Below are 26969 nucleotides of genomic sequence, written 5' to 3' on the forward strand. Positions count from 1 at the left end.
GAAAGAGAGCAAGGAAGGAAAACTAAGGGGGGAAGGAAGAAGAAAGGAGAATAAAGAGGGAAGGAAAAAGACGATAAGAGAAAAGAAGGGATGGGAAGGGAAGAAAGAAAGGAAGGAGATTATAATGAGAGGGAGGGAAGTCCTCCCTTAGCATTTGGCCACCACAGGTGCCCCTGACATGAGTGACGTTGAGCTGACCACGCCCATCCTGGCTATGCCCACCCTGGCCACACCCACCTGAAGTCAAACACAAGCCTAATGCGTCCATCAATGAAATTGAGTTTGACACCCCTGGACACATGATAGCATTTTCCAATCCTAGAAGGGTTTCACATAGGGTGGGGTGGAGTGGAGTGTCCATTTACACTCCCATAGCATCTGAGGACGTGACAAGAAGCAATGGATGGAAGCTCACCAGAGGAAGATCCAATCTGGAAATAATAAGGAATTTCCTGACAGGGACAACAATTAATCAACTGAACAGCTGCTGGAGTATTGGGTGCTCCATTGCTGATGGGTTTTTTTTAAAGAAGAAAAGACTGGGCAAGCTTTTGTCTGGGATGGAATAAGGACTCTTGCCTTGGTCAGAGGGTTGGACCAAAAGACCTCCTTCTAGCCCTATGATTCTATTTCCATTTCCACCCATTGAGAAGCGATTTACTTTCATGTGTTGATGTCCGGAAGAGAAAATAGAGTTCATGTCCCAGGACTCACTCTGAAGCACATCCTTGTTCATTTAATGGGCCTTGCTGAAAAATGTAAACTGAAGGTTGTGTTCTTGTGGTTCTCAAGTCCAAAACAACCTGTGCTGAGATCAGTCAGTTCTGCTGCTGCTAAGTAAATAACTACAGAATTTTGCAGTATTGGAGCCAAGCCGGTTTCTCTCAGGCTTAGGTTTTGACATTTGAAAGGTAACCAGTAATCTCTCTCTCTTTCTTTTAAAGAGAAACAGAAGTTCTTTGGTTTTCTATTGCAGTATTTTTAGGGTCTAGGTAGTGTGGGAAGCCCCCCCCCAGAATGAACTATTTGGGGAAATATTAAAAAGAAGCAGAATAAAATATTTCCCCAAAGGGAGAAATGGAGAAATGTTCTTAAGGGAAGCAGAAACCAGTCCCAGTCGCCCTGCCCCAAGCAGAAACTGAGGAGGCCAGCTTATAGAAATGCAGATTTGGTAATCCATTCAGAAAGACTGGATCAGACAGAAACTCCAGATAACAAAAAGTTGAGAAAATTAGCTCAAATACCTAGGACAGGGATGACTAACCTTTTTTCGGACCGAGTGCCCAAAGCGTAAATGCGTATGCACATTCCTGAACCCCCAAATTGCAATGCGCATGCACACCCTGCATGTGCCCTGCCCCCATGTGCATGCATGGGTGCCCCCCCACATACACACACCACCCATATGCACCCTACTTCCCGCGCATGCGTGGCAGACACCTGAAGACCAGCTAGCCAGCGGGAGGCACACGCGCATGCACAGCGGAGCTGAAGTGGGGTGATGGATCGTGTCAGAGACCTAGGATTTGCATTTCCCCTTTTGCCTGTAGAGCCAGCCATGATCCTAGATGACCCCATAGGAATCCAGAAGATTTAAAACTAGGTATAAATTCTATTTTGTCAGCTGTCCCAGAATTGTATGTGGTTGATAGTTCTGCTTCATCAATAAACTAACTTTCTCTAATTAGTTGTCTTTTTATAGTTCATTATTATCTCCACCATCAGTATTCTCCACTCCTCATCTCCAAATATTTGATTTGATTGTATTGTCCTTTTAATATATAATGCTAACCCTCTTTTGCTTTGGTTGGCCAATACCTTGTATAAATTGCCTAATTTTGCATGTTCCAAAAATATTTTATGCTGCTTTCTAATATGTACTTCCTGTAAGCATATAATGTCCAGTTTTAATTTCTCTAATTTATTGAATATTCTTCTTTTTATTGTCAAATTTATTCCATTTATATTGATAGAAATTATTTTTATCTCTTTTTCCATGTCTTACTTATTTGTAGGTTTAGTTGATCTAGTCGTTCTTATCTCCCTTTGTTCTTTCATCTCCTTTGCTCTTGCTCCTTCCCTTAATGCTTTTTCTTCCTGCTCTTTCATTGCCTCTTTTTGATCTTTCTCCTTGACTTCCCCCCTCTTCTCTCATCCTCTTTTCCTCCTGCAGTCCTATATATTGTTCATAAAATAACTGCCTTCTCTAGGGAGTCCAATCTGTGTCTTTGTTCTTGCCAGGTTACCAAGATCCCTTCTGGCCCAAGCCATCCGAAACTCACTCCCTTTTTAATCAAAATCTTGGTCAGGAAGTGGTATTAGGTTTAGGTTTATTCGATTGATATGCTTTTCTTATATCTCTTACCTTCCTTGGCACTTGCTTCAACATCTTTCTCCCAGCTTGGAATTGAACCAGGTGGATATTTCTTCCAACAGTAGGACACTTCACCACAGCCAACCTGCAATGACCAACTTGCCATGGCACAACTCGCTGCTGGACAGGAGTCATACTAACCTCAAAGAAATGATGGAGTAGAATCATTAAAGGATGCAAAAGGAAGGACAAAATGAAATGCAAATGACAAAAATTAAAATAGTTTTAAAAATTATTTCAAATAATTAAATGGAATTGTTGAATTGTCCCATGGCATGTGGGTCGCAGCAAGTTGGCCACAGTGAGTTGGCTGTGATGAGTTGGACTCTCTTTTTTGGTATTTTTATGGGTTATTCCTTTATAAAGGAAAACATTTATCTTGAACATTTCATAAACATTAAAAACTGTATTAAAAACATTTAAAGCATAGGAAATGTGAAAAAGGCTCATTAGTTCAAATTTTTATATTTGGATTCTGTCCTTTCTTTTTTAATTCATAAACATTTTGAAAACAGTGTATTGTCAGGGTATATATCATTTACAAAAGAAAAATAAATAGAAAACAAAACAAAATATTAACATATATACTAATAACAATAGTAATAACATAATAGAATAGTTTTGGCTCAATTTCTTCTTTATATTAGGTTATTCATAATTCTGTAAGTTATATTAGCATATTTATAATTATGAACCATCTTTATATTTGATTCATACATAGCAATAATCCTTCTTCAGCTAATTTCTACATCTTATTTCTAACCCCTTGTAAACTCTGTTCCATGTTAAGTAATATTCTGTGTCTTCTTTGTCCTTTATTTTTAATATCAATCTTTCTGTCTTTGCACAGTCTAATATTTTCCGAATTACATCCTCATCTGATGGAGTGTTCTCATTTTTCCAATGTTGTGCAAATACAATCCTTGCTGCTGTCAGTACCTGCAAAACTAAATATATAGTCCCTTTATCATATTCCTCCAGCATTATACCCAACAAAAATATTTCTGGTTTCAGATCTATATGTTGCTTTGTCATCTTTTCCAACCATGTATTTTCTTCCAATATTTTCTTGCTTTCAGAATAGAATAGAATTCTGGAGACTTCCGGGGAGGGGCTTGCTGATGGAAGCTGCTCATTACAGCTCCCGAATCCCTGGTCGCGTTATCTGTCGTATGATCAATCCATCAGACGTCTGACAGTTTGTTTACCTTATTCTTCAGGCAAAGAAGATAAGGTGAGCCATTCTGCTGAGCAAAGTGCCATCCGACCCTCGCAGTTTGTGTCTGGGAGAGGGGGAAGGCCAGCTGAGGGCAGAATTGTCTCCGTGCCGGGAATTCCAGCTGCGATTTGCAGCGCGAAGCAAACTCTCTCTTCCTCAGAACAAAACTTGATTTATTGAGTCCAAGGCGAGCAGGACTGGTACACGTGAGCCCTTAATTGTTTGTTTAAATCTTAGCTTCATTTTTACAAGAACTTCTTCCGATATCTTAACTATTAAAGAGACAGTTAAAATGGCGCCGAGCTCGCCGAGCTCGCCAAGCTGCTTCACAACACTGTTTATGTTTTGAATTTCTACGGAGTTTTAAAACTTCAAAGGAAAGGAGTGATTTATCACTTCACTTCACAGCTGTATAATTGGCCAGCAGAGTTTTATTAATTGGTTGAAGAAGAAACTTGGAATGGCCTCTAAGCCAAATCTTACTCTAAAGATGCCCCCCCCGGCTCCTAAAGGCTCTGGCACATCGCCCGCACCTGGCACAAAACTGCAGTCTCTGCCTCCTACTCCTCCTATAGGTGAGCCACTAACAAAAGAATTCTTCCTGAAGGAGCTGGTTGAGGCTTTTAATACTCAGGCAATTACGGTGGAAACAAAATTCAAAGAACTCAAAGAAGGGCTCAAAGAAGAAATATCCGTGGCGCATAAAGATCTGTCTGATAAACTTGAGACCCGGGTTCAAATAATCAGAGATGATATGCTGGGGATTGTAAGTTTATTGACAGAACATGTTTCCGGAATTGAAGACAGACTAGATGATCTTAATGACGCCAATACTAATTTGGTATCGAAAACAGAGGTGGTGCAACAAAAAGTTGAAAATGCTGAAAAAGAAATTATTATGATACAGTATAGACAAATGGAACTGGCACTAAGAGTAAGGGGTTTGCGTGAAAACAAGCAGGAAAACTTGAAACAGATTCTTTCAGAAATGTTTGATAGCCTGATGGGAAGACCAGGGGGTAACTTTGATTGGCAAATTGATAAAATTTACCGCGCTAATTCTTGGCTGGCGAAGCAGAAGCAGCTTCCACGGGACATTGTGATATATTTTACTACAAGAGACATGAGGAATATGATATTACAAGAGTCTTATAAAACCAAGCTTCAAATTGGGGGTCAGGAACTGACCGTTCTGAAAGAGATACCACCTCAAATGCTAAGATCCAGGAAAGACTATGCTTTTTTAGTTGAAGAGCTTAGAAATCGCCAGCTACAGTTCAGATGGGACGCACCATTTGGCCTAGCACTCACATTCGAGGGGCAAAGATATCATCTTAATTCTGTATGGAAAGCTCGAGATTTTTACCATAATATTTTGAAGGCAGGACATCCCGCACCATCTGGACCTAGAGGAAGAGAACAAGAAGGACAAGACAGACAACAAACTACACAATTACCAAATAAGATGGATCATCTTTCTCTCTTAGAAGCACAAGGAGCCATGGAACAAAGACCAAACTGTATGATTACCAGATGAATGGATCAACAATAAAAAATACAACAATCCCAACAATCACCTGCCATTGGTCAAGAAGCTACAGTAACCAGTTTAGAAGCAGTGGGAGGAGCCAGGCCAAAGGTTAAACTTCAGGATATCCAGGAGGCTCTAAAAAAAGCTTCAGAAAACCAAAGATGACAACTAAGCTTTTAACATGGAACGTCAACGGATTTGAACTCTTCACAGAAGAGAAAGAAAATATTCCACTATCTTAAACAGTTCAAGAATGATATAATTTGCTTGCAAGAAACTGATCAATTGATCAAAAATATTTGATCAATACAAGATTTGGTCAACACTTTATAGCTTCTGCTATGGAGAAGAAAAATGGTATAGTTATATACTTAAAAAAAGACATGAAAGCTGAATTAATCGAAGCAGATCCCCACGGAAGATATATTGCAATAGATCTGCTATTAGAAGGGAAAAGGACATTGATATTGGGAATATATGCTCCCAACCAACAACAAGATGGATTTTATAGAAAACTTCATGCCAAATTAGTACAGTGGGATTATAGGTCTTGCATACTACTGGGTGACTGGAACGGTGCTGTGGACACTAAGAAAGATAAGAAGGTTTCTCGCCCAAATACTCAAATGCGAGCAAAACTACCTAAGTCCTTTTTCGATATGATGGATGACTTTGAATTGAGAGATATTTGGCGAGAAAGAAATGCAGAAGAACATGACTTTACCTTTTTCTCTGATAGACATCAATCCTTTTCTAGGATCGATTTTATATTAATTACTAACGATTTGCTTTCCAGGGTGAAGAAGACAAAGATCTCAGCTAGAGTTTTATCAGATCACAATCCAGTTTGGATGGAGTTGGGAGGGGTGACACAAGCAAGAAGTTCTTGGAGATTGAATGAAAATTTATTCAGATATGAAAAGTACATTAATGAATGTAAAAAACTGCTAACAGAATACTTTGTTTTTAATATGAATAAGGGCACACCTATGGAAATTGTATGGGAGTAAGTAAAGCGTATATGAGAGGAGTTTTGATAAATATAAATAGATTACATAGACATAAACAAGGGGTAAAACGAACAGAACTGGAACATGAAATCAGGAAGAAAGAGCAAGAGTTAACTTTAAAACCAGGAGATACAAAGATTAAAGAAGCAATTACCATATTAAAGGAACAATTTAACATGTTGATCTCAGACCAGGTAGCCACTAGTCTGTTATACGCAAAACATAATACCTTTTGTAATGCAAATAAATCTGGCAGATGGTTAGCATATCAGATTAGGAAAAAACAAAATTCTCGAAACATAACTAAATTGCTCTATAGAGTGAAGGAAGTGTTCCAACAGGATGAGATTCAAAAGGCCTTCCAGGAATTTTTACAGAGCTGTATAAGGGTGATAAAATTAACGGCCTAGATATAGAGAGATACTTGGACAAAGAAAAAATACCCATAGTTAAAGAAGAGCAGAGGCAAAAATTGAATCAACCAATACCTTCAGGGGAAATTCTGCAGGTAATTAAGCAGTTAAAAGCAGGGAAGGCACCTGGCACAGATGGCTTGACAGCGGCTTACTATAAAAATCTACAATTAGAAATGGTAGAACCTCTTAAGGAATTATTTAATAAGATTCAAACGGAAGGTAAGGTACCCCCAACTTGGAAGACAGCTTTTATATCCCTGATACCTAAAGAAGACCAAGATATTACTCAACCAAAAAACTATAGACCTATCTCATTACTTAATGTAGATTATAAAATCTTTACTAAAATACTAGCAAATAGGTTAATGTTGGTTATTCAACAATTGATTCACAGTGATCAAACAGGTTTTATTCAAGGGAGACAAATGAGAAGTAACGTAAGATTAATTATTAATGCACTAGAATACTTGGGAAAGAACAATCAAATTCCTGCCGTGTTCATATTTCTGGATGCTGAGAAAGCCTTTGATCGAGTTAATTGGCAATTCCTGTTGAAAACACTGCAAAAAATGCAAATAGGAGAAAATTTCTTACAATCAATCAAAGCAATATATCAACAGCAAACAGCTCAAATTATAGTCAATGGAAGTTTAACAGACTCTTTTCAAATTGGAAAAGGTACAAGACAGGGTTGCCCCTTGTCTCCACTACTGTTTATTATAACTTTGGAAATACTGCTGAACAAAATACGGGGCTTGGAGGGTCTAAAGGGAATTAAGATTAGGCAGCAAGAATATAGAGTGCGTGCTTTTGCGGATGACTTGGTTATAATATTAGATCAACCGCAGGAATCTAGTATGATCTTAATGAATACGATTAACCAATATGGTCAAGTGTCTGGCTTTAAAATAAATATAGGGAAAACAAAAATACTAGCTATAAATATGAATACTAAACAAAAGGAAGAACTAGGGGGAATGATAGGATGTGAAACAGTTAAGAAGGTCAAATACTTGGGAACTAATATTTCAACCTCAAATGGGAAATTATATAAGTACAATTATGAACCACTTTGGCATAGTATACAGACAAGAGATGAAAAAATGGGACAAGTTGCAGTTATCTTTGCTGGGAAGAATAGCAGCAGTAAAAATGAATATTTTACCTAAATTTTTTTTTTTTTTTATTAAATGTTTTTTAAGTTTTAGTTTAAAACTGGTACAACATCTTTCTTAATATATCAATCAAATACAGATAATACAGAAAAAAAACCAAAGACAACAATCAGAAAAACAAAACGAAACACAGGTATCTATTATGAAAAAATAAGAAGTATATCAACTGGTTACAACATGTTTTGGTGCTTCTCTTCGATTGACTCCTATTAATTCAAGTATCTTAACTCAAATATTTGCCATATCAAGATCATTATACCTCCGGTTTTAATTATTATAATTATTTAAACATCCTTCATCCTTAGTTATGCTAAGGAATTAGTCCATGACACATGCTGGCAGTTCATTTACTTATTTGTAAAATCCTCTATTATCATCAAATCCTCATGTTCTATTTTAACTAAACATCCATAATATTCAGTTATATCATATATCCTAACATTTTCCCAATATTGATTAACATTTAATTATATGGATTTTATTTAATTTTTAATAGTGCTAATTATTATAGTTAGTACTCTTTATGTATACCCTAAAGGTGTTTTCTCATATCCAATTGTTAGTTATCATATCGACTCCACATTATATACATTACTATTAATATCAATTATTATTCAACTATATCTGTTACACAAAAAAGCAATTAGATTTAGCTAATTTTCAGTTATATTCATCAATCTATCAACCAATTCCAAATTATATATATTGCTATCTATATCAATCATTGTTCAGCTATATCTATTACAAATTGAAGTAATCCGATCTAGATATTTTAGCTAAACATCCATAATATTCAATTATATCATATATCATAACATTTTCCCAATATTAATTAACTTTTGATTGTATGGATTCTATTTAGTTTTTTTAATAGTGCTAATTATTATAGTTAATACTCTTTATGTGTAATCTAAAAGTATTTTCTCATATCCAATTGTTAATTATCATGTCAACTCCACATTATATACATTGCTATCAATATCAATTATTATTCAACAATATTTGTTACACAGAAAAGCAATTAGATTTAACTAGTTTTCAATTGTATTCAACAATCTATCAGCCAATTCCAGATTATATATATTGCTATCCATATCAGTCATTATTCAGCTTTATCTATTACATATTAAAGTAATCCGATCTAGCTAGTTTTAAATTTTTTTGTCAGCCTGTGTCCCTCCAACCACAAGGTTTCCTCCGTCCAGTAGCCATTCGTTGAATAAATTTACCAAATGTTTCCATAAGCAAGTCCAAACAAAAATATTTCGGCACCTTTGGATTCTGAATGTCAGTGATGAAGTAATAAAGTTGTTCTTGGTTTATAAATCTTCCCAATTTAACTTTAATTCTCAAGGGTGGATTCTTCATTCCTTCTGCACACTGTCTCTTTAAATGAGACGTCTTTATGGCTTCCCCCTTCTTCTCTTCCTCTGAGATAGACCAGACACCATTTCTCACATTTTCCGTTTGTGTTTCAGGGACATTTAAGCATTCAACGTTCTCAGTTTTAGCTTCATATTTTAGAATAAATTGATCCAGTTTTCGTTCCAATCTTTGATAAGAATGAAAAAGTTCTCTACACGCAGAGAAAAGAGTCTGAAATGAAGTCTTGGGGGTATCTTGGGACGCCATGATGTGTCGTAGTTAAAATAAAAATTCTCTTTTTTTCCCCAGAGGCTTCGAAGCACTCTTTTTTTTTTATATAGTCTCTTACCGGCTGTCAATCTTATCTGATTGTAAACAGAGCTGGATAGTAAAGTAATAAAAATGTCGAATCGTGACGGGCTAGTTAGTAGGAATTAAGTTTTACGATCCACTTAAGGAGATTCAGAGGGGGGAGGATATCGCGGAGTTTCTTGAAGCATTTAAGAGGTAAAGTAACCACCAGTCATAAAACCATTAGAAAAGCTAATTCGCCGCTGATCTTCTTATTGTTTGGTTTCCAATTAGCTTAATTTTAACAGGAACAATCTCTCTTGGATAATAAAATCAGCTTACCAGATGATATCACTTCTTCCATTCTTAGGGGCACCTGCAGTTTCAGTTAGCACACAGCTAATCCAAAAGGAATTGGCACGGGGAGTTAATACCCTCCCCCAGAGATTTGCGATTACCTCTGGGGTCCTGGGTCCCTCCCCACCTCCACTGTCGTCTTCGGGACAGCTGGGGTTCAAAGAACCCGTCCAAAAAGTCCTTTGGTATAGAGGAATTTCAGGAGTAGCCTAAAACTCCATCTTCTCACTGCTAAGCCCCGCCTTCTTCCCAATATTTTACCTAAATTTTTATTTCTTTTCCAAATGCTACCTATACTTAAAAAAGATGCAAACCTGCTCGAATGGCTGAAGGGTATTAATAAATTTGTATGGGCAGGAAAGAAGCCAAGAGTAAAGCTAAAAATAATGCAAGATGTGCGTGAGAGGGGAGGTTTGAAATTACCCAACCTAAAATTATATTATGATGCAGTAGTATTATCTGTAATTAGTGATTGGATTGACTTAACTAATGATAGGATACTTAATATCGAGGGACATGATTTGGTATATGGCTGGCATGCTTACCTGTTATACAACAAAAAAGTGGACAAAAACTTTAAAAGTCATATTTTAAGGAATGCTTTACTGTGGGTTTGGAAAAAATATCAATACAAATTAAATGACAAGATACCCATGTGGGCAATTCCTAGACATGCAATAGAGAATATGAACATAGCACAAAAACAGGATATAATTACTTACAGACAGCTTCTTACCCTAGAAAGGGGTGTATTACAATTAAAATCCTTAGATGTATTAAAAGAGGAAAGGGTAATTCAAACATGGTTCCAGTATGGACAGCTACAGGCCAGGTGGAAAACAGATAAAAAAATTGGTTTCATGCAAGTCGAGGATAATTTATTTAAACAAATAAGAGATCAAAGTTTAATGCATATAAAGAGGATATACAATGTATTAGTACAGATGGATTCCGAAACAGAACTAGTTAAAGATTGTATGATAAAGTGGGCTCAAAATATTAAAGAACCAATAATGTTGGATACATGGGAAAGAATCTGGGTAAGAAATGTAAAATTTACACAAGCCCAAAATCTGAGAGAAAATTTTTACAAGATGTTCTATAGATGGCATTTAGATCCTAAAAAGTTGGCTTCTATGTATCCGAACTTACAACCCAAATGCTGGAGATGTGGTTCTCTTGATGCTACATATTTCCACATATGGTGGACTTGCCAAAAGGTTAAGGCATTTTGGATAAAAATATGGTGGATTATGCAAAATGTTCTTTAAAAAAGGATAAAGTTTACTCCTCAGTTATTTTTGTTAGGTATAATTACCAACTGTACAGCGGTAGAGATTAACTTGATTTTGCATTTAATAACTGCAGCAAGACTGTTGGTGGCGCAATACTGGAAGAAGGAAGACTTGCCTACAATTCAAGAATATATTATTATGATGACTATAATCATGATTTATTACATAGCTTTATATGCAACTGAGAGCTTATGCGCCAAAGACAAATTCCTTGTGTGTCCAATCACACATGGCCAATAAAAGATTCTATCCTATCCTATCCTATCCTATCCTATTCTATTCCATTCCACTCTATTCTACTCTTCTTTAATTCTTACATTACATTATTCTATTCTATTCTATTCTATTCTATTCCACTCCACTCCTCTCCACTCCACTCCTCTCCACTCTCTCTTCTCTAATTCTTACATGACATTATTCTTCTCTACTCTACTCTACTCTGATATTGACAAGAGAGGTGCTAATATGTCAGCCTTATGAGGTAATGTCAGCTGCCATCTTACGGTGAAAGAGCTGCAAACTACATGGCTAATAGTTCATAAGACATTGGATGGAGCCAGAGAAACATATAAGAAGTACACTGACAAGAAGAGGTCCCCTCAGAAAATAATTTGAAATAGGGGGTGAAGTTTTTTTGTATCTACAGTCTAGAACAATCCTTGAGAAAGCTGGGAGCAAAATTTGTGGATCCTTTCCCCATTGTAAGAATTATCAACCCAGTAACAGTAGAACTTAAATGACCAAAAATCCTTAAGAGGATACATTCTGTCTTCCACTGTAGTCAGCTTAAACCAGCAAAAACCTCTCTGTTACGGCCACTGGCAGATGCCCCTCCTCCTCCTGATCTCATTAAGGGTGAGCAATACTTTGAAGTGAAGGAAATATTGAACCCACGTATCTATGGATGCAAATGCCAATACCTTGCTTCATCTGATTGGTTTGTGTTTGTGGTCAGTGATGGGAGGCAGCTAAGGAAGGGAAAAGTTGAGCATAGGAATTTTGGCATGTGATTCTCAGTTGTGGCTATGCATTACTGCCACGGTGGTGCAGTGGTTAGAGTGCAGTACTGCAGGCTACTTCTGCTGACTGCCAGCTGCCTGCAATTTGGCAGTTCCAATCTCATCAGGCTCAAGGTTGACTCAGTCTTCCATCCTTCCGAGGTGGGTAAAAGGAGGACCCAAATTGTTGTGTGTGGGGGGGAAAATGCTGACTCTGTAAACCGCTTAGAGAGGGCTGGAAAGCACAGTGAAGTGCTATATAAGTCTAAGTGCTATTGCTATTACACTTGACTTCATTACTATTTAGAGGTTTATGCTGTGACAGATCTGACCGGTAGGCCAAACAGTAAGGAGGGCCAGATGAGCTAATTCTGATTTAATTGTAAAGTTACTGTATTTTCGGAGTATAAGATGCACCCCCCTAAAAGAGGCTGGAAATTTAGGTGCATCTTATACTCCGAATGTAGCTTTTTTGAAGCTTTTTTCCAGCCCTAATGAGGTTGAGCAAAGCTATCTTCCAAGTGTTGCTGCTTTTCTCATTGCTGCTCCCTCCGATGATCAGCTGTGCTTTAGAAGCTTTCCCCCCCCCCCCCCCATCACTAATAGAGGCACTAGCAAGTGAAGCGATCTTCCAGGCTTTCTTTTTTATTTATTTTTATTTGGTTTGTCAAACATGTACAAGGTAACATGGACATGAACAAAGGAAATGAGTACAAATGGGGACAGTAGGACAGGGACGGTAGGCACACTAGTGCGCTTATGCATGCCCCCTTTACGGACCTCTTAGGAATGGGGTGAGGTCCTCGATGAACAGTTTCAGGTTGAAGCTATGGGTGGGTTTGAGGATGTAACAACGGAGTCAGGTAGAACATTCCAGGTGTTGACTACTGTTGCTGAAGTCGTATTTTCTGCAATCGAGTTTGGAGCAATTTACCTTGAGTTTGAATCTATTGTTTACCCATATATTATTACAGTTGAAGTAGTTGTTGACACATAAGACATTGTAACAGATAATTTCTATACTTCGGTCAGAATGTAGGGGGTGTAGTTCAAGATTGTCCAAGCTCAAAATTTTGAGCCTGGTGGCATAAGGGTTCTATTGTGAGCAGAGGAGTGGAGGACTCGTGAAATACTTCTGGACCCGCTCAATTGTGTTAATGTCTGATATACAGTGAAGATTCCAGACAGAAGAGCTGTATTTGAGAATTGGTCTGGCAAAGGTTTTGCATGCTCTAGTTAGCAGTGCAGTGTTACTGGAGAAGAAGCTTTGCAAAATTAGGTTAACAACTCTTAATGCCTTTTTGGCAATGCTGTTATAGCTTGATATCTTTAACCTGATCCAACAGGGCACTCATTATGTTCTTGGGTGCTTAGTCTAATTTGGGACTTCATAAGAGTGTTATACTTAAACTGGTTTAAAGGCACACGTGAATGACTCATTTAGTTTTCCAACCTCTCTCTTTTAAGCTTGCTGAGTGAAAATGAGAAGCGCCCCTTTGTGGAGGAGGCTGAACGACTGAGAGTTCAACATAAAAAGGATCACCCAGACTACAAATACCAGCCACGCCGGAGGAAAAGTGTCAAAGCTGGCCAGAGCGATTCAGATTCAGGAGCTGAGCTGAACCACCACGGAGGATCCCAGATCTACAAATCAGACTCAGGCCTGGGCTCGATGAGTGAAGTGCATCACCCCAGTGACCACACAGGTGAGGGAAGAGTGTTTGTGTCAGGCCTGCCCCAACGTGAACATTTAAGGAAGAAAGACCCTCGACTCCCATTAGGTTCTTTTACTAAAGTTAAGTGGTTACAGTGAAAGTAAACTAGAGCTAAGTATTCCTCAGTGGCTAAGATGCTGAGCTTGTTGATCAGAAAGGTCGGCAGTTCAGTGGTTTGAATCCCTAGCGCTGCGTAACAGAATGAGCTCCCATTACATGTCCCAGCTTCTGCCAACCTAGCAGTTTGAAAGCACATTAAAAAATGCAAGAAGAAAAATAGGAGCCACTTTGGTGGGAATTTAACAGCGCTCCGTGCGCCTTCAATGTTTAGTCATGTCAGCCACATGCCCACGGAGATGTCTTTGGACAGCGCTGGCTCTTCAGCTTTGAAACAGAGATGAGCACCACCCCCTAGAGTTGGGAATGACTTGCTAGTCATTTGTGCAAGGTGAACCTTTACCTTTACCTATTCCTGCACAAAGGTTATACGTTTCCCCCTTTCCCTGGCCCTCCGCACTTGGCCAGTGCGTCAGTGTCCAATAGAATGCCTTGAAGATGTTTTGGAGACAGATTGAAGCTTGGGGCCTCTCAATCCAGTTTCACATTTGGTTCCCAGGTGTCCTTGGATGTTGGTTTATTCTGGTTTGGCACCTCTGGTTCTTGTCAATCTGTTTCTCCTCCCCTCCCCCCATTTATTTTCTCATTCCCAGTTCCACATTTTATTACCCAAAATTCCTTCCCCCCCCCTTACAATTTCTGGCAGGATACCAGCAAAGCAAAGAAGCTGGAGATGGTAGAGCTGACAGTTTGTTCAAGGCAGAATTCTTAATCCAGAATCCTTCATTGGCTTTACCCTGGTCATCTCGGGAGAAATAGCATGAATGTAGGTGGAGATTCTGCACCTCTGTCCCATATTTCAAGTTCTCCTGTTTGATGCATTTCCTAATTTGGGATGATATTCTTGGGAAAAGAATGCCTCAATTCCAGATCCCATAAGAACATTAATTCATTCATCAATCACGCTTGAGAGAGTAGATGCCCTTCTCCACGAGATCTCGGCAGCCTTTCTCCTTGCTCAGTACAGAGCAGAACTGTGGCAGGATGCGTCCCATGGACTCCCACCTTTTCTTTGGGGCTGTCCCAGATTCCTTTGCCAACACAGGTTACCCTCGGAGAATATCCCCCCTTTTCCCCCATCTACAAAATTGGCAGTTTCTTCTCTGGTTCTATTCTACTCACAGAGTTTTGGAGTTTTTTGCAAGAAAGCTGGGATATTTTCCATTTCTGGCTTCTGCTCCTGGAAATGAAACCAAGGCCTTGGGGGAAACTATGCTGACTTCCACAGCTGAAGGCTAAAAGTCTATCTGCTTCCCTTCCCTTCCATTCCATCTTCTCTTCTCCTCTCCTCTCCCCTTCCATCTTCTCTTCTCTTCTCTTCCATCTTCTCTTCTCTTCTCTTCTCTTCCCTTCCCTTCCCTTCCCTTCCATCTTCCCTTCCCTTCCCTTCCATCTTCTCTTCTCTTCCCTTCCCTTCCCGTCCCTTCTGTTCTTGTGACCACGGTTGAGCCCCAAACTTCTATTGCTGAGACTGAAGTGCCACAGTTGCTAAGCAAATCACTGCAGCAGTTAGTAACAGGGTTGTTAAGTGAATCGGCTTCCCCATTGACCTGGCTTGCTGGAAGGTCGCAAAGGGGAATCACGTGACCCTGGGACACTACAACTGTCATAAATATGAGTCAGCTGCCAAACATCTGAATTTTAATCACATGAGCAACAATGGTGCTTGGTGATGATGCAACAGTTGTAACTGTGAAAAACGGTCAATTCAATTTTTTTCAGGACTGTTGTAACTTCAAACAGCCACTAAATGAACTGTTGTAAGTCGAGGACTATCTGTAAATCAGAATAGATTGTAATTTAGGTGGTTTGTTTATTTTCTCCCAATAAGAAACTTCCTGGTTTTTTTTCATGTTTATCTGTTGCATGGGAGAGATATTTTTAAAAGGAATTTTGAGATACTGAAAAATCAAAGTTCTCACTGAAACTGGATTCCATCAGCTTAGAAAGGTGGGCAACCAACCAATGATGAGGGGACTGGAGGCTGAAACATATGAAGAATGGTTGCAGGAACTGGGTAGATCTAGTTAATGAAAAGAAGGACTAGGGGAGACATGATAGCAGTCTTCCAATATCTCAGGGGCTGCCACAAAGAAGAGGGAGTCAAGCAGTGGTGGGTTGCGGATCCCCTTCCAACCGGTATGGTTGGAACGTGTACGGCGACATCCCTATGGATGTGCGCAGCGCAAGCATGCATCTTACCGCCTCCGCGAGCCTCTGCAATGCTCCAGCTGCTCAGCGGAGCATCATGCAGGCATTATAGGTGCCATGCGTGTGTGCTGAAGCATGGAAGCCTGAAAAGACAGGTAAGGAGCTCGGGTGGGCGGGTGGGCCCTCCGGAGCACAGTACCGGAATGGTATCCGGTGCTCCGGGCAGACTCCAGTTCGTCTGTACTGGGGCGTACTGCCTGCAACCCACCACTGGAGTCAAGCTATTCTCCAAAGCACTTGAGGGCAGGACAAGAAGCAATGGATGGAAGCTGATCAAGGTGATAAGCAACCTAGAAATAAGGAGAAATTTCCTGACAGTTAGAATAATTAATCAGTGGAACAACTTGCCTCCAGAAGTTATGGGTGCTCCAATACTGGAGGTTTTTAAGAAGAGATTGGACAACCATTTGTCTGAAGTGGGGTAGGGTTTCCTGCCTAAGCAGGGGGTTGGACTAGAAGACCTCCAAGGTCACTTCCAACTCTGTTACTCTACTCTACTCTACTCTACTCTACTCTACTCTACTCTACTCTACTCTACTCTACTCTACTCTACTCTACTCTACTCTACTCTACTCTACTCTACTCCACTCCACTCCACTCCACTCCACTCCACTCCACTCCACTCCACTCCACTCCACTCCACTCCACTCCACTCCATTCCATTCCATTCCATTCCATTCCATTCCATATTCCATTCCATATTCTATTCTACTTCATTTTATGCAGGGGTCCTCATCCCCTGAGTTGTGGGCCATTCGGAACTGGGCCACACAAGCGGTGGGCAAGCACAGTCCTGCTTGCAGCTCCACTTGCACAAATGGGCACCCACCACTTGCAAAATGAAGCTACACAATCACGTGTACATGCCCACTGCTTGCGTGGAACCATCCCCTCCTGCCCCTCCCCTCACTGCTGGTTCAAAAATCCAGAAAGGTCTGGGGACCACTGATATAAGGGATGTGAGGCTGCCATGAAAAAGTTCAGTTCAAAGGCTGTTGTCCAAATTCAACCAGCTATTCCAGACCAAGGAAGCAAGAACTAGCTTGAGGTTCAACCTGGAAATAAGGAGAAATTTTCTGACACTGAAAACAATCAATGAATGGAACAGAAGTTGCCTTCAGAAGTTGTGGGAGCTTCATCACTGGAGGCTTTCAAGAAGAGATTGAACTGCCATCTTTCAGAAATGGTGTAGACTCTCCTGCTTGGGTGGGGGGATGGACTAGATGACCTACAAGATCCCTCTCAACTCTGTTAATCTGTATCTGTATCTAAGTAGCCAGATTCCAATAAATGCTAGAATTAGGGGACAATGCATAATCTTGGCACCTGGAAGAGTAATTTCCCAGCCTCCTTTATAAGGAGTTCATTTACATGATTGGAAATGCTTCTCCCCACCCGAGTTGCTGTTTATGAGAAGAACTGCTGCCATCAACTCACTTTTGTCTTTTGATTCCAGCCTCTCCTTCCTTGCATTCATTTCCCAACCTTCCTAGACCATCTCCTACCTTTCATTCAGAATGGATTGGGGGTTTCTGATCTGGCACCTTTGAACCAGTGTGAAGATTTGATGGATGTTGCCATGTGTTTGCATCCTATTTATGTTAAATTGGCTTACTCTGGGCAGTTTTCAACATAAAAACAAAAACAACCAATTTAAAAACAAACAAAACCCACAAAACTACCATAAAACAATAGGCACACTCAAATTTGCTGTTCACAAATTCAGATTAATTTCATTGATCATCAATGAAAGGGCACACTTAGTTTCTCTCTGCAAAACAAGTCAAATCAGGCCTTGACAGATGTGTGGTATGGTCCTTCCAGCTGGGCCTGTGTTGTGCTAAATGGTTTTCCTGGTAGCTTCCGTTCCTTTCTCTCCAGTGCAGCTGCTTACACCCGAAATGGCTTTTCCAAAACTTTCAGCCTATGCAAATTGACATGCAGAATTGGGAACGCTATTAGGAAAGCATTTGCTTTGCAAGCCAGAGGTGCCAGATGTTATCCTTACTGCCTGGTTGGTTTGGAGAGAGCCTTGCTTGAATGTAAGAGAATCCTTCCCTAGTCAGATGAGACAGTTTTGAGATAGCTCAGTGTCTCCCAACCTTAGCCATTTTAAGATGCATGGTCTTCAGTGCCAGCTGGAATATTCTGGGGATTGAAGTCCACGCATCTTAAAATTGCTAGGCCACTAAGGTACGTGGCCCAAAGGTGGCAGTAATAGAAGTTAAAGCTTTGGATATTCCTCTCATTCTCTAATGAGTACACTATACAGGCAACCCTTACTTGGTCTCTCCAGTGTTCCTTGTGCTTAGCACATCTGGAATTCCAAATTCACACTGCAGGTGCACTGCCAAAGGATTGCCACAGGAGTATGGCCCATCATAAGCCCACATTGACCAGAAAGCAAACTTGTCAGTTGCTCTTTAGCTTTTCTTAGCCCCTCAAATATAGTAGTGTTCCAATATTTGAGGGGCTACCACAAAGAAGAGAGGGTCAAACTATTTTCCAAAGCACCTGAAGGCCAGACAAGGAATCATGGATGGAAACTAATCAAGGAGAACAGTAACCTACAACTAAGGAGAACTTTCTTAATTGTTCTAATAGTGAGAACAATTAACCAGTGGAGCAGAAGTTGTGGGTGCTCCATCACTGGAGGCTTTGAAGAAGAGATAGGATGGCCACTTGTCTGAAATGGTACAAGGTCCCCTGCTTGAGCAGAGGGCTGGATTAGAAAACCTCCAAGGTCCCTTCTGGCCAGGGGTGGTATACACTTACCTTCCCTACTGGTTCACAAATGTGAGCGAGAGCTTGCACGTGTTCATTTCGCTCACACGCTCCACCTCCGCGCATACACAGATCCTTCTGCACATGCACTTTTGTTGAAAAAATGGCCTAAATGGGATGCCGTAGAGCTGGGCGTGGGTGGGCAGAACCACCCGCAATTTCTGCTACCGATTTGGCCGATCCAGTCCAAACCTGTAGAATTCCACCTCTGCTTCTAGCCCTCCTGCTCCTCACCATCCCAGCTTTATGTGGTCATTTTCCTGGTAGGTGGGTCCATCTAAGAACAACAGACTGGGCTCTTTTCCTATTTTGATAGCAGGATTTCCAAAGTTGATTTCCAAAGTAGATGATCCTTTGCTTTCCTGCAGGTCTACTGCCTGTGTCCTTTATTTTGATTAAATACAAATGACCATACATCTTTCAGGGCTGGTGTTTAAGCTAAACCGTCTTCCCTTTGAAGATGATGACTGTTTTCAATACACTTTTCTTGTAGGGCAGCCTCATGGACCTCCTACCCCACCTACCACCCCTAAGACAGACCTTCACCCTGGGAGCAAGCAAGAGCTGAAGCACGAGGGCCGGCGCCTCATGGAAAGCGGCCGGCAGAACATCGATTTCAGCAACGTGGATATCTCCGAGTTAAGCAGTGAGGTCATTAACAACATGGAGGCTTTCGACATCCACGAGTTTGACCAGTACTTGCCACTCAACGGCCACTCTGCCATGCCAGCCAGCCACGGGCAGAACTCCACCGCAGGGTCTTATGGGACTTCTTACGCTCACCTGGCCAACGGCAGCACCGGGGGGTCCTCCCAGGTATGGACTCACAAGAGTCCTACATCGGCCTCTCCTTCTTCCAGCGAAAGAAGCCAGCAGAGGCCTCACATCAAGACTGAACAGCTCAGTCCGAGTCATTACAGCGACCAGTCTCACAACTCTCCGACCCATTCGGACTACGGATCCTACACGGCGCAGGCGTGTGCCACCACCGTGTCCCCGAGCTCAGCCACGGGATCATTCTCCAGCTCCCAGTGTGACTACACCGATCTTCAGAGTTCCAACTACTACAACCCCTACTCGGGCTATCCTTCCAGCATTTACCAGTACCCATATTTCCATTCTTCCCGCCGGCCGTATGCCACCCCGATCCTTAACAGCCTGTCCATCCCTCCTTCTCACAGCCCCACCGCGAACTGGGACCAGCCAGTCTACACAACCCTGACAAGGCCTTGAGCGGACGGAAGGAGCTGCTTCTCGAGGTCTTCCCTACCAGCCTTCAACAAGTATGCACTACACAGAAACAAAGACGGAGCGAAGAAGTGGTGATGATGAGTAACAAAGAACCCTAATGGAGCATCATTGCATAATCCGAAGTGCCTCCCGTTTTGTCGGTGTGCCTGGGCATTCTCTCCAGAACCTCTTCGATTTTCCAAGGCAGAGTTCTATTTTGTTTATTCTGACTCGTAAATCATATTAAATACCATCCGGACCAATGAATGCTCTTGAAGAGACGAAGGACGATCCAGTCTAACTCCTCTGTGAGAACTTTGCAATGAGTTTGGCTTTAAATCCATGGCTCAGAAAAAATGGAGGTGAAGATGATGCTTAAGGTTTTGTGGCAAACTAGGGACAGATCAGGCTTGCACAAAAACCCATGTAGGATTTTGTTTTTAAATCCTAAGTGTTCAATTAACAATACTGAGGGACCATTCAAGAATCTTTTGGGACCAACCACCCAACCAACTAATGTCAGCCTTTCTTAATTTTAGTTGAAAGTTCTGAGCAAGATTTTGCTGTAATTAACATTTTTTTGTTTGGAAGCTTAAAAAGTGCATTGATATATATATTTTTGTCATTGTTTGAGAGTAAATCTGTTAAATATGTATTTATGTTCCTTGTAATTTTCATCCTTTTAATTAATGAAGTAATTCTGTTCAAGAGGTAGATTTAAAATAAAGACTTTATAGTGCATAAAAGTAGTGGAGGAGTTTTCCCATCTCCCCAATTACACTATTCATTAAAAAGAGGAAAAACAGCATTTAAAGGTCTGTCAGAAAGGAAAATTAGAAATGCTTTCAAAAGAACCAATGATAATACAGGAACCTAAGAGGTGGAGAAAAAGCAGAGTTCACACTGCGTTTCAACAATTGTGCCAAATTGCTTCTGGCTAACATTTACTTTCAGGTGCTGTGAGACAATTTGCCTTAAACATGATTTAAGAAAAGTGATTTTTTCTTCTTCTTCTTCTTCTTCTTCTTCTTCTTCTTCTTCTTCTTCTTCTTCTTCTTCTTCTTCTTCTTCTTCTTCTTCTCCTCCTCCTCCTCCTCCTCCTCCTCCTCCTCCTCCTCCTCCTCCTCTTCCTCCTCGTATTGAGACAATCTGCCTCTAAACATGATTTAAGATTTTTTTCATGATTTTTTTTTCTTCTCCTCCTCCTCCTCCTCCTCCTCCTCCTCCTCCTCCTCCTCCTCCTCCTCCTCCTCCTCCTCCTCCTCCTCCTCCTCCTCCTCCTCCTCCTCCTCCTCCTCCTCCTCCTCCTCCTCCTGTTGCCTTTTGAAAAAGTACTATTGAGATAACTGTGACTGGATGACTGAAAATCTCCAGAGACACATGCCGGAGGAAACAGGTGCAACCTGAAATTTTGCACTGTGATTCCTTCACTGGAATTTCTGTTCTGTCCTGGCAAAATGTGAATTTAGGGGGGAATAAACTCCATCATGAGCAAATTTGTATGAAATCAGAGATGGAAAAAGGAAAGTGAATAGGTTCACCTCCCATTGTAAGCTAATTTCAAACTACAACATTATTTTTGAAAATTCTAAATTTTGGTGCAGTTTATTCTTTTTAAAGAAATATCAGTTTTAGCAGAATTTACACATTGCATTTCACTTTAATATTGCCCTACTTAAGAACCAGATCTTATTCATCAAAGCTGTGAAAATTAACATTCTCCACTATGTTTTGGTTAATCCTTAGGTGTACGCTAATAATTCTGTGGCTATCTGTTCCTTTGTATGCTGAGCATATAACAACCATCTATTCTAATGGTAACTTTGTGCCTTTTTAAAAGAAAAACAAATCTTTATAAAAACTTTAAACTTTCAGAGATTATCTAGCTTATCTTTTCTATGTTTCATATTCTTGAGTTTGTTTTTGTTTTCACGTTTTCCTTTTTTAAAAGTGTATTTGTGGGAATGGGTGGGCTTCGAACACAAAAGGGGGTGTGTGTGCTAAAGATGGAATACTTATGCAATCTATTTTTCTGTATAAAGTTTGAAAGTTGTCAGTTTATCTGTTTTCGTTCACTGGCTTCTGACTAATGCTAACTTTTGTACAGATCTATTTGATAAAATTAAAAAAAAAAGCTTTTATCCCTGTCACTGGTTTGTTCATTCAGTGTCTCAATTGTTCAAGCAAAGAAAACCAACATGGAAAACAAATGGCTTTTCTTCCCCAGCAAAAGAAGGTTGTGTGTTTAACAAACCTTTTGTTATTATTTCGTAGAATTCAAAATGAACAATGCTTGTCTTCAGAGCATTTCTTGAGTTTGATCTGCTCTGAATTTTTTGATTACTAGCGTGGTCTATACCACTTTACCACTTTATAAGGCCTTGGTAAGGCCACACTTGGAATACTGCATCCAATTTTGGTTGCCACGATGTAAAAAAGATGTTGAGACTGTAGAAAGAGGGCAGAGAAGAGCAACCAGGATGATGATGGGACTGGAGACTAAAACTTATGATGAACAGTTGCAGGAACTGGGCAAGAGAAGGACAGCAGTGTTCCAGTATTTGAGGAGCTGCCACGGAAAGGAGGAGGTCAAGCTATTCTCCAAAGCACCTGAGGGCAGAACAAGCAATAGGTGGAAACTAATCAAGGAGAGAAGCAACCTAGAACTAAAGAGAACTTTCCTGACAGTGAGAACAATTAATCAGTGGAATGGCTTGCCTTCAGAAGTTGTGAATGCTCCATCACTGGAAGTTTTAAAGAAGAGATTGAACAACCATTTGTCTGAAGTGGTGTAGGATGGCCTGCCTAAATAGGGGGTTGAACTAGAAGACCTCTAAGGTCCCTTCCAACTCTGTTATTCTATTCTAGTGGTGATGGCACCAGATTAGAAGCTAGGAAAATCTGAGATCTTGTCTCACTTTGGGCATGAAAGCCAGCTGGGTGACTTTGGGGTAATCAGCAGGAGGCAAGGAGTTCTAGTCCCTCCTTAGGCATGAAAGCTAGTTGAGTGACTTTGTGCCAGTCACCAGGAGACAGGGAGTTCTAGTCCCATTTTAGGCATGAAAGCCAGCTGGGTGACTTTGGGCCAGTTATTCTCTGAGCCCAACCCACTCATGGGATTATTCTTATAGGGGAGATGGGAGGAAGAGTATTAAGTATGTCCCCATTTTGAGCTACTTATAAAAAATAATAGAGTTTTTTTTTAAATTGAATTTATGCAAGAGTTATTTCTCTTGGTTGATAAGAGAAGTTGGTTGAAATGGCAGTTAAATCTGACTCCATGATTGCAGCCTCTGTGAGGGAGCCTGGAAAAAGCAGCTGCTTGTAATTAAAGAAGGTGATGGCATCCAGGCTGAAAAGGATCATGAGGTTTACTACTTGGATAAGAAGCCACCAAGAAATCTAAGGGATGCAACGCTAGATTGAGAGTTCAAATGATAAGATGGAAGAAGTCATTCAAAATCATGGTCCCCTTGTTTGTGTGCTGAGGTACTCAGCTCCAGAGACATGGGAGGCTAAGCACCATTAAGAGAATTCATAAAATAATGATAACTTTTAGTATAAAAATGAGGAAAAGTCTCCTAAGGATTTAAATCAATGTCAAGGTTCCAAATAGCATCCAAAAGTAAATCAGAGTTCAAGGCAAAATATTGCTCAAAGTTCCAATTTATGAAGAGAGCCATGTTGGCACATCTGGGAAAACCTGAATCTGAAAGCTTCCCGGTTTTCCCCACCTGGTTGAAAGTTCAAGATCCTCCCCCGCACACACACACACACACAAGTCCATCACATGGTCCAATCTCCCACTGCCATGCTGGCAATTCCACCCATCCAATTCCGGTCAGGTGCAGAGTTCCCGAGACAAAGGATGACCTTGGCTTTCTAGAAAGAATGTTGTTATGGCTATATATCCTCTAACTCCATACAATCCCCCCTCCCATTTTCCCACCATAGAAAATGCATAGTGGAATAATATAAAATGTGGCAGGCCAAAGACCCAAAAGAAAAGATGGCCGCAGGCCTGACACCATGCCTCTATCCCTAAACTCCAAATGGTCTCTTAAAGAGACAAACTGTCTGCTTTGTGAAAAGATGGGAGTGTGGAGATCAAATAAGGGAGGAAGAATATGCTATAAGAAGAGAACAACAGTTGAGAACGTTGTTCCTCAATCTATTCCTCCCCCCAAATAAGCTTTATTGCCAAGAAATCTTCCTAGAGGAAGGAACCCACCAGCAATCCAGCTCAGGAACTCACCAGCAATCCAGCTCAACTCAAAGGAGACATTATATAATGAGAGAAGAAAAGTTCCAGGCAGATTGGAATGACAAAAGACAAAATCCAACAGAAAGATTTAGACTGGACCAACTTTGGACAGAATTTTATGTCAGCCAGAATAATTGAACTCTGATGCACGAAATGAGTGTTTCGTGTCATCCTAACAAGGCCATTCGAGCTGTAAGTGCCTCCACTTGTATTTTGGACCCGTGTCCCTCCTGGCTGGTGGCTAACAGCAGGGAGGTGACACATGGCTGGATCCAGGCGGTTGTCACCGCCTCCCTTCGGGAGGGGCACTTCCCCGCCGTACTTAAAACGGCGGTGGTGAGACCCCTCCTGAAGAAACCATCGTTAGATCCAGCCATCTTAAACAACTTTCGTCCTGTCTCCAACCTTCCCTTTATCGGGAAGGTTGTTGAGAAGGTGGTGGCCTTTCAGCTTCAACGGGCCTTGGAGGAAGCTAGCTATCTTGACCCCTTCCAGTCCGGCTTCAGACCTGGTTACAGCACAGAAACCGCTTTGGTCGCATTGACCGATGATCTCTGGAGGGCCAGAGATGGAGGCTATGCGTCCATCCTGGTTCTCCTTGACCTCTCAGCGGCTTTCGATACCATCGACCATGGTATCCTTCTGCGACGACTGCGGGAGGTGGGAGTGGGAGGCACTGTTCTGCGGTGGTTCTCCTCCTACCTCTCGGACAGGTCGCAGTCGGTGTTGGTCGGGGGGCAGAGATCGTCCCTGAGGCCCCTAACATGTGGGGTACCTCAGGGTTCGGTCCTATCCCCCCTACTATTTAACATATACATGAAACCGCTGGGCGAGATCATTCGGAGGCACGGGATAAAATACCATCAATATGCGGACGATACGCAATTGTATCTGTCCGCCCCGTGCCAACTCAATGAAGCGGTGGACGTGATGAACCAGGGTTTGGAGGCCGTTAGGAACTGGATGAGTGCTAACAAACTGGTACTCAACCCGGATAAGACCGAGTGGCTGTTGTGTTTCCCCCCCAATAATTTGGCTAATATACCAACGCTTAGGCTGGGGGGTCAAATTTTATACCCCTCAGATAGGGTCCGCAACTTAGGAGTCCTCCTGGACCCACAGCTGACTTTCGATCACCAGCTGTCAGCTGTGACCAGGGGGGCATTTGCCCAGGTTCGCCTGGTCCGCCAGTTGCGGCCCTACCTAGACCGGGGGGCTCTCACAACAGTCACTCGAGCCCTTGTGATCTCTAGACTGGAATACTGCAATGGGCTCTACATGGGGTTGCCCCTGAAGTGCATCCGGCGACTGCAGCTAGTCCAAAATGCAGCCGCGCGAGTGATAGTGGGCGCACCGCGGTTCGCCCACGTTACACCTGTCCTCCGCGAGCTGCATTGGCTGCCTGTTGGTCTCCGGGTGCGCTTCAGGATACTGATGACCATCTTTAAAGCACTCCATGGTAGCGGGTCTGGGTACTTGAGAGACCGCCTTCTGCCGATTACCTCCCTAAATCGACCAATTAGATCGCACAGACTGGGCCTCCTCCGAATTCCATCTGCCAGTCAATGTCGACTGGCGACCACACGGAGGAGAGCCTTTTCTGTTGCCGCCCCGACCCTGTGGAACGAGCTCCCCATGGAGATCCGTACCCTCACCACTATCCAGACCTTCCGCGCAGCCCTCAAGATCTGGCTCTCCCAGCAGGCCTGGGGATAGGTTTCCAATTACCCGCCCGAGTGTTTGATCGCTGAATGAAAGTTGTGTTTTATTATTTTTTCTTTGTGCACATATTGTTTTGTTTTTGACCTTGCACCCCCCTCCCCTGTGGTTGTAAGCCGCCCTGAGTCCCCTCAGGGAAAAGGGCGGCATATAAATCCCAATAAAACCTTAAACCTTAAAACCTTAAACCTAACCTTCAATGCACCACAGGTAGGTAAACAGCAGTTCATCAGGTTGTATTAATCTTGATACTCCAGATATACAGGTAGTGCTTGACTTACGACCACAGTTGAGCCCAACATTTCTGTTGCTAAGTGAAACATCTGTTAAGTGAGTTTATCCCATTTTAGGACCGTTCCTTTAAGTACTTATAGCCAACCCTTCTGTTCCAACATCTCCCAGTATGGCTTAAAGAACAATAAAACCCAGACGGTTCTTGCTTCAGTTAATAGTTCAAAATGGGATGGGATGGGGAGAGGAGGGGAGGGGAGGAGAGTGGGGAAGAGAGAGAAGAGGGGAGGGCAGTGGAGAGAAGGAGAGAGAAGAGGGGACGAGAGAAGAGGGGAGGGGAGAGAGGAGACGGGAGGGCAGAGGAGAGGAGGGGAGAGGAGAGGGGAGAGGAGAGAAGAGAAGATGGGAAGGCAGAGGAGAGAAGAGAGGAGACAAGAGAGGGGAGGGGTGGGGAGAGGGGAAGAGAGAGGAGAGGGGAGAGAAGAGAGGGGAGAGGAGATGAGAGAGGAGGAAAGGAGAGAGGAGGAGAGAGGAAAGGAAAAACAGGTAGCCTTGAGTCTTCATGTCTATAATGGCCTGCTATTGCTATTGCTATCTTTGTGTGTTTTTCACATCCTGTGTCCCATTCCCACAAAGGATGTGGGACCCCTGGAAGCCATTGCCAGCT

At 41.6% G+C, this 26969-nt stretch overlaps 1 protein-coding gene across 1 annotated transcript in view; it reads left to right on the plus strand.

Moving 5' to 3' along the window:
• SOX8 (SRY-box transcription factor 8) overlaps positions 1 to 21182 on the plus strand; it is a 37516-nt gene extending 16334 nt beyond the window's left edge. The window contains exons 2-3 of the mRNA XM_014074088.2: positions 13499 to 13737; positions 19352 to 21182. Of these exons, the coding sequence (XP_013929563.2) occupies positions 13499 to 13737; positions 19352 to 20091 (979 nt within the window). The 3' untranslated portion in view covers positions 20092 to 21182. The remainder of the gene's footprint in view (positions 1 to 13498; positions 13738 to 19351) is intronic.
• Positions 21183 to 26969: the final 5787 nt, after the last annotated feature.

This window comes from Thamnophis sirtalis, unplaced genomic scaffold (assembly GCF_051295495.1).
Source record: "Thamnophis sirtalis isolate CommonGarterSnake01/CBP01778 unplaced genomic scaffold, rThaSir2_p1.2 scaffold_14, whole genome shotgun sequence".
Lineage (NCBI taxonomy): Eukaryota > Metazoa > Chordata > Lepidosauria > Squamata > Natricidae > Thamnophis > Thamnophis sirtalis.